Consider the following 8,075-nt stretch of genomic DNA (forward strand, 5'->3'; position numbering starts at 1 on the left):
GGTGTATATGTGTGTGTGTGTGGTGGTGGTGGGGGGGGAGCCAGCCCAAGCTAATGGCTGGGGCCAGTTTTTCCAAGGTGCGCAGTCAGATCTGAAGGTGCCTCTCCCCCCTCTTCTCTTTCCCTTCCTCTCTGAGAGAGATACCTGAGCCAGCAGGTCAACTCAGGTTACCTCAACAGGTATAAGGCCCCCAGGGGACGGACGCCAGCAAGGGAGAGCAGTTCCCTGAACCAAGAGGCGGAATCCTATGGGGTCCTTAAGTCTGGAGACTTTGAAGAGGAACAAGCACATCCTATCCCCAAACACTCCAGGCATCAGACAGCGCCATGCCTCTTGCCCCTCCCCTGGGTGGGAGGCTGCCCTGTCTTCCCCGGCCCTCAAGGCTCTCTGGCTGCCGCTGTGGGTACAGAAGAGGTGGGGTCCCTGCATACACCCAGCCCGGCTGCACTGCCCCTTCAGACACCAGCTCCTGCCTGAGGCAGGAAGCCCAGGCAATGGCCAGGAGCTTGGCTGGGGGTTCTGAGCGCAAAGCTGCTTGTGGGGACAGAGGAGAGGGCAGCTGGTGGATCTCTGGCTTCTGGCTGGGTTGGTTCAGGATGTTTCTTCTCAGGAGGCTACTTGTATCGAGGTTGGAGGAGGCTGGAGCAGGCCTCTCACTTGTCCCCACATACCCTGACCCCACATACCCTAACCCCACATACCCTAACCCCACATACCCTGACCCCACATACCCTGACCCCATCATAAGAAATGCCAGCCCGCCCTGGACATCCCTTGGCTTCACCTCACCCCCCACTTCCCCAGGCAGGCTGCCCAGGCCAGGATGTGGATGAGAACTGTCAACAGACACTCTTTAAATATTTACCCACACTTTCTCTGGGCGGTTTCCCCCACCCCCAAGACAGGGTACATGCAAGTTAATTCTAATGAATAAAAGAACCTTAGTTCATCAGCACCCTTCTCTGGCCATATGTGCCTGCAGTTATGTGGGCTGAACACAGACAGAGAGAAAAGGGAGAAAGTGAGAGAGCTGTAGATATGTGTGCTGTGTGCATACGAATGAAGAAGAGGAAGAATGATTTTTCTGGCCCCCCCCCTACAGTGTGTGAGGTTGTTACACACAGGACAACACTGAGGTACACTGGGGATATACAGATACTGTATATGCTACCTTCCACCCTGAAAAACATCAAATGCAAGCTCACTAAACTATCATGCCTTGAAGCACCCCCGTCACTTCACAGATACTGTGCACACACATGCACACCCAGGCACGTAGGAAAACAATGCCTAACAAATACACGCGCAGCTTTAGCTCTTTGCATCATGAACAAATTTGCTACCTATTTTCCGTCCACATCCTGAGGCTTCCACATCCTGGATGAGGAAGGAGGCAGAAGGAAACCAGATCTTTTTCTTCCCCATCTGGAAGCCAGCTCTGGGTATGGAGGAAGGCATGGCTGTGCAGGGGAGGATGGTGTTGAGAGAACGAGCCTCCCCACCCCACCCCTCTATTATCTAAATAATTTCTGGGGAAATGGCCACCCTCAGCCACATTCTCCAAGGAGATTCACTGATGCCCAAGCAAGAGATGCTTCCTCTATCCTCTGAATTAAGAGAAACCCACCCCCATCTGAGTTCGGGGCTGCCCAGACTCTGTGAAGCCCAGATCATGGACCCCGGAGCAGCAGGAGGGGAGGGTCAGAGGAAGGCTGTGCCAGGGCTTCATGTCTCCCTAGGGCCCAGGATAGTGGAGGACACGACAGGGGAGAGCACGCTCCAGCCTTGGTTGCAGCCCTGCCTTCTCTGAGCTGCTCTGCAGTCCTGAGCGGATCCGGATGGACTCTGGGCTCCCAGCATCTGATCACCCCGACTGTCATAAATACTTTCTCCTCCCTGCCTGGGAAGAGGAGGCTCAGCAGGCCGGGTCCGTTCTGGAGCCTGCACCTTATCTTTTAGAGGGTGGAGGGGATATCTCTACAGTTTATGGTCCAGCGAAATCCCTGCCACACAGCTATTCTTCCGGGTCTTTGTGTCTTGGAATGCGACTGTCCTGAGTGTGCCGCCACCACCACCACCACCACCGCTGCCGGCTCCGAGAGCCCACCAGTCCTGAAAACCCTGGCCGGACTTGGTTTCCCCTTTTGGGGGGGTCCCTCGCCTTTTCTTCCTTTCTTTCATTTGATTGTGTTTGTTTGTTTTTTTCTTTTACACGTAACTGGTTGATTTCCCTTCGGGAGCCAGGAAATAAAGAACCACAAGCAGCCATCCTCGCTGGGGAGTCTCTGTCCCTCGCCTCGAGGCCTGCACCGCCTTTCTAGGTATCACGGATTTATGTTCGTTTGTCTGGGTCATTCTGCCTTTTTGTGTTAATTACGCGCTGCCTGCTTCGTTCTTATCTCCTCCGCAAAGCGATTATTTTCGACACCCGCCCTCCCTCGCCTCCCTCGCGAACCTGCTGTCAGAGCCAGGGCCCATCTCCCGCCACCGCTCGCGATTTATTTACACCTCGCAGGTGAGAGGATTGATTTGCTCAGCCAGTAGGGCCGGGCTGGACCGGGGCGCGGGGCCTTGTCGCCACTGCTCCCAGGAGCTGGGCCTCAAATGTCAGCGCGGCCAGGCCGGCCAGGGGCACCGCCGCCGCCTCTAATATTGAACAACAGCGCCACCTCGCGTTCATTTTCTCCAATGCAGTCCAGCTGGGAAAAAAGCCGAGGGAGAGAGCAAGCAGGTCTCAGGCTTGGCCCTAAGGTGAAAAGTGGCAGGAAGGAGTTTCCAAATGGGGGAGGGGGAGGAGGGTCCCTGCAAGGGAGTCCCCCGGGACCGCTTTTCCTTTGTTTTAAACCTGTCAAAGGTCTCACACTATTCTCTCCTTTTGAAACCTTCTCTTCCCGCATTAAGAGACACCATGCAAAGGAACTGCCGCGAACCTTCCTCCTCCCCTCTTCAGGCGCATTTCTGGGCTGGGAACACCTCCGCGCACGCCGACGCACGCTCTGAAGCTCCCGCAACCACCTGCCCAAGGCTGCACCCTAAGCTCCTGGCTCTTCTTACCCTGCTGCTGGTCCCGCACCGCCTATTCCGCCGCTGCCCGCTGGACTTTGGGGTGGGACTCTGACTTCTCCCGGCTGTTGGCCCCCTGGTTTGCAGCCCATCCCTCTCTCACGCGCGCTCTCTCCACCTCTCCCTCCCAGCCAGTGAGGTCCTGTTCTCCGTGGGCCATAGACAAAACATTCCTATAATCTGATTTCAAAGGAAAGAGTGTCCACCTTATTTAAACCATAAAACAATTAAGCCCAGACGTCTAGCCAGCTCCGCGCTGCTGTTTTGTTCGGCCCCATTCAGAATCCAGCGCAGGGAGACAAACAGCGCCATAAAAGTGGCATTTCGGTGCTGCGGAAATGTACCTATCCCCGGCCTTTCCAAGTGGAACAACCTTTAGGGTTTTGTGATTCTGACAAAGGAGCAGAGGAGAGGTGGGAGGGGAAGAGTAGGGCAGGAGGGCGTTTGCTAGCCCCTTTCCCCCAGCTTTCGTTTCTTTCCCCAGATGTGTGTTGTGTCGTGGTGGTTTTAACTCACAAATTATAATAAATAAAAATTGAATCCAATCCTGACCTGCAGGCGGCTGAGCTGGTACTGAACAGTGGGCCGGGGCGGGTGGGCCTACTCTGGGTCCCGCGCTCTCCTCAGGGCCCTCGAGCCCTGCGCCCTCCTTGCTGCCCGCATTCAGGCCGGCAGGGCAGGCTGCAGGAAGCAGGCCCCGCTGACGGCCGAGGGGAGGCGAAAGGGCCTTGGAACAGGGGCGGGTGGAAGCCGGGAAAGGCCGCGAAGCTCAGGGCTGGGAGAGAAGCCTGAGTCTCCGCGGTCAGGCCCCGGGCAGATGGGTGCCTTGTTCCCCAATGGGTGCGGAACTGAGGCCAGGGTCACAGAACAGCAAAATGGCCAAAGGGAGGAGTGAGGCGGCGAGAAAAGCGAGAAATCTACAGGCAAAGCACCTTTCAAAAGGACCAAGGAAACAATGGATTCTGGAATTGGAAAGGATGTGTCTTAAGCGGGAAAGAGGGAAGGGTGCTTCAGCTACTGGGAACACCACTCCGGTGTCTGCGACTTTTGATGGCCCAACTCAAAATATCATCAACACAAAATGTTCACCCCTTCCCACCTTCCTCCAGCCCCCAACATGGGAGCGTTTAATGGAAGGAGGGGGTAGGACATTCAAATGATGGGGAGGGGCCGGTCCCTACAAGTGCCTCACCAATCCTGTAAGACAATGCAATGGCCCAGGGAGCTGCACAAGGCCTAGGGTCCCCAATTATTTTCTTTTATAATACACCCCAAGAATTCAGAGCAACACCCTGCACCCTCTCCAGAATGGGCAGCCTGAGATATTAAAGGGCTATATTTCAGGCAGTCTGAGTTTAATAGTTTCCAGATTGGGGGATTTCCGAGAAAGGGGGCGCCCAGGCAGAGGCATACCCTGCAGCTTGTGTCTGCTTCTGATTAGCAGATGAAACTGCCAGTTCTGGGGAGGGCACTCTGGGGTACAGTGCAGCTGACAGTCCCACCAGGCTGTCAGACACACATCTCTACCTCCTTATGCCTGGGGTCCTTCAGCCACCAGAGAACGTTCCACGCCCGACTAATCCCTGAGTAGCTTCCTTGGGCCCTGGCCACACTACCCCCCAGAAATGCTGCAGCTGCACAGCATAACCCCTGCACCCAAGACCAACATTCAACCTAACCATTAGAGAGACAGAGAATACACTGAGAAGTAAAAACTAAATCTAATTCTGATTGTATTGGCTTTGCCATCTTTCTCCTTCCTTAATCTCTCTCTCTCTCTCTCTCTCTCTCTCTCTCTCTCTCTCTCTCTCTCTCTCCTTCCTCCTTTTATTCTCAACGAAGTCCTCAGCGCCTATTCTCCCTGAGGCCTGCTGGCCTTCCTCCTCTAAACTGCACACCCTCCCTACTCAACCCCCCTAGCCATCCCTCGAAGCACCGATGCAGTCAGGCAAGAATCCAGCCTGGGCCCTCACCCAGCACCCAACTTTCATCTTCACCTATCTCTTCCCTCCGATCTCCTGTACTCATAAATTATTACAATTAATTACAGCGAGGGAAAGCCATTCATGCCATGCCCCCACCCCCCTGGACTCCATTGAGCTACCAGGAAACTCCTAGGCAGCTATCAGAGCAGGCACAACTGGACCCAGGCCTAAGCAGCGTCCACCCACCCTGGAGCCCTCACCCACCCCACCCAGCCTGGAGAGAAGCAGCAGGCACTTGCCCTCCCGAGGTCAAGAGAGCCCCTTCCTGGCTCCAGCCTCCCCCAAAGGATCTGAGCACTTGCCTCCTCCACGATAGCAGCCTGGGAGCCACAGGGAGGAGAAATAATGAGAACTGGATGCAGTTGGGTTTCTGGTTTTTTAAGTGACTTCCATATATTAACACAGAGCTGTTCTACCATAACAAACAGAAGCACGTTACAGGACGGACGCGGGGGATGATAGGAAACACTGCTATGTACACGCCCGAGGCACCAGCCTGCTTGCTGGTCCCAGCCTGCGGCACCATCCCCGGCCCTCGCCCCTCAGCTCCCGGGCTGGGAATCATTATTGTGTGTGTATGTGTATCTTTTTTTGTACAAAATCTGCACGCAGAGCACCCCAGGCCTGGGGAGAGATGGCCCGGACCAAATATGATACAGGAAAAAAAATAGAAATATAGCGATTCAAGTACTGGCTTCTCTGAAGAAAGGAGGAAAAAAATCACATTGTGTGTGTCATTTATTTCAGTTGCGCAGGAGAAGAGAATGCGGTTTCTCTCCCCGCCTCCTGATCCTCGCTGGGTAGAACTAACTCTAAAACACCAATTTCTCAACACTGAACCCTCCCAAATCGCAAGAGTTTTCCTTTTCCCTTTCCTTTTTTTTTTCTTTTTAAGCTGATTGGCTTTTCTCTATCTTGCTCTTTCCTTTCCTTTTTCGTGCTCTCTCCCGCCTGGGCTGGGTTTTTTGTGGGGTTTTTTGTTTTTCCCTTGGCTGTGCCGAGGCAGCAGGCCGGGGCAGGGTTTAGGATTGCTCCTTGTCGGTTTTCTCTTTATTCATCTTTTTCATCTTCATCCTCCGGTTTTGAAACCAGATTTTGACCTGCCGCTCGGTGAGGTTGAGAACCCGGGCCACCTCGTACCGACGGTCCCTGGTTAAATACATATTGAAGAGAAACTCCTTCTCCAGTTCCAGCGTCTGGTACTTGGTGTAGGGGCAGCGCTTCTTCCTCGTGGAGCGGGCGTGGATCCAGTTGGCCACGGGGTTGCCTGGAGGGCCAAACACAGGCAGGGGTCAGTGGAGACCCTTTCCAGCCCAGGATCCCTGCCACTCCACCCCCAGTCTTAGCCAGGCTATCAAAACCCAATAATTGAACCTGAATTTGGACACGTTTTGCTGTAGGCATTTCCCCTCACTCCTTTTGCATTCTGCCCCCCTCCCCATGTCCCCCTACTTCAGTTTCCTAAAACTGTAGGAAATCAAAGCTATCAAAGCCCCAACAGTCTGGTCCTCAGCTTCAAGAGCAGTAACTGGAGAATATCCTCATAAAAAGTCCAAATTCCCAACCGTTTCATAGGCCCATAAATGCTTCTCTCTCTTGTTTTTTATTTTTATAGTGAGGTCTCTCTCCTCCCCACTTCCCTCCTCCTTTGCCCCCTCCCATCCACCCAGCCCACGACCAAGTCCTGAAATTTCAGCAGTTCTGCTTCCTGACCCTGAGAGTCCCTAAGCCCCTCACTACCCTTTCCAGCGCTGTTGCTCATCTCCGCTCTCCGAGTTCAACCCTGCTGAGGCGAATTCTCAGGGTGATGCTGGGCTAGGAAAAGCCTTCCTCCTCTTCCCCAGAGAGCTGCTGGCCTTGGAATCAGCCCCCCCTATATGTGAGCTTCCCTGTTTGACTTCCAGGGCCCCCACCCCTCCTGCCAGCCCCAGGACAGGCTCTGCAGGAGCTAAGCCTCCAATTTCAGGTTTATGAGAGTAGCTGAGGGCAAGGAGGGAAGGCTCAGAGGGGTATAATTAGGCCCTGGCCCCTTATGGGGCTGGAGGAAAGGATTTCCTGGAGCCCCCTCCTGGGACTCCCCCAGACACTTCCTCACACCCAGGGGGGCTGCACCCCTCCCCTGCTATTTCCCTTCTTTCTCCTTTCCCTGGCCCTACAGCTCCCACCTGCCCCTCCCCACCTACCCCTTCCCTTCTTTGCAACACTTAAAGGCTCCTGTCTCCCAGATTGGAGTGTGTGTGTGTGTGTGTGTGTGTGTGTGTGTGTGTGTGTGTAATTCTCTAATCAGGGGAGATGTCTCTCCCCACTCCTCATCCCTGACACCCCCATTTTCTACCTTCTCTCCTGCAGACCCTCAGAAGAGGGCTTGCAAGTTTGAGGCTGGGACCCCACTTCTCTCCCCCAACTCTGCAAGTCCTGTCTCTCCAAGTTCCCCCAGACCCTGCACTCAGTGGTCCTGGGAGAGAAGTCCATAGACCTTGAGTTTTATTAATCTCCAGTGATGTGAGGGACCCCCCCCCCCATGCTGGCTGGGAGGTAGGGTGAATTTTCTCCCTGCCCCTAGTGTCCTCCTCATCTCTGCCCCATCCCACCTCAAACCATAAAATGAACCTCGCCCCCACCTCAGCCCCTGGCCCTGTCTGCATTTCTTCGAAAGTAACGACTGAGCCAAAAAGCCTGGGCTGGGGGTGTGGAGGGCGGGGGTCTCTCCTCCAAACCTGCTCCTGGGAGAGGAGCCCCCCTCAGCCCTCTCCCAACCTGGCTCCTCGGGGCCCCCTTTCAGACCTTCCTGCCCCTGAAAGCTCCCCAAGGTAATTCGCTTTTATTGAGTCCTCACCCCCTCGCCCTCACCCCTCTCCCGCGCTCCCTGCGCCACTCGGAGGGGCTGTAATCCGGCTCCCCCCGCTCGGCCTCTCCTCCCCTCCCGCGCCGGTTGTAAAGGAAAATTGCTCCCAACTTACTGGGGTCCAGGTCGGCCTTCTCCTCTTTGTGCTTGCTGCCGGCGAGCGCGTCCGCCTCGGGCGAGGG

General features: G+C 55.1%; 2 protein-coding genes across 2 annotated transcripts in view; both read right to left on the minus strand.

Moving 5' to 3' along the window:
• Positions 1-8,075, minus strand: part of HOXC4 (homeobox C4) — a 66,105-nt gene that overhangs the window by 52,320 nt on the left and 5,710 nt on the right. The window lies entirely within an intron of this gene.
• HOXC9 (homeobox C9) overlaps positions 5,420-8,075 on the minus strand; it is a 3,544-nt gene continuing 888 nt past the window's right edge. The window contains exons 2-3 of the mRNA XM_005869269.2: positions 8,009-8,073; positions 5,420-6,315 (exon numbers count right to left, since the gene is read on the minus strand). Of these exons, the coding sequence (XP_005869331.1) occupies positions 6,071-6,315; positions 8,009-8,073 (310 nt within the window). The 3' untranslated portion in view covers positions 5,420-6,070. The remainder of the gene's footprint in view (positions 6,316-8,008; positions 8,074-8,075) is intronic.

The sequence above is a fragment of the Myotis brandtii genome, unplaced genomic scaffold (genome assembly GCF_000412655.1).
Source record: "Myotis brandtii unplaced genomic scaffold, ASM41265v1 scaffold29, whole genome shotgun sequence".
Classification (NCBI taxonomy): domain Eukaryota; kingdom Metazoa; phylum Chordata; class Mammalia; order Chiroptera; family Vespertilionidae; genus Myotis; species Myotis brandtii.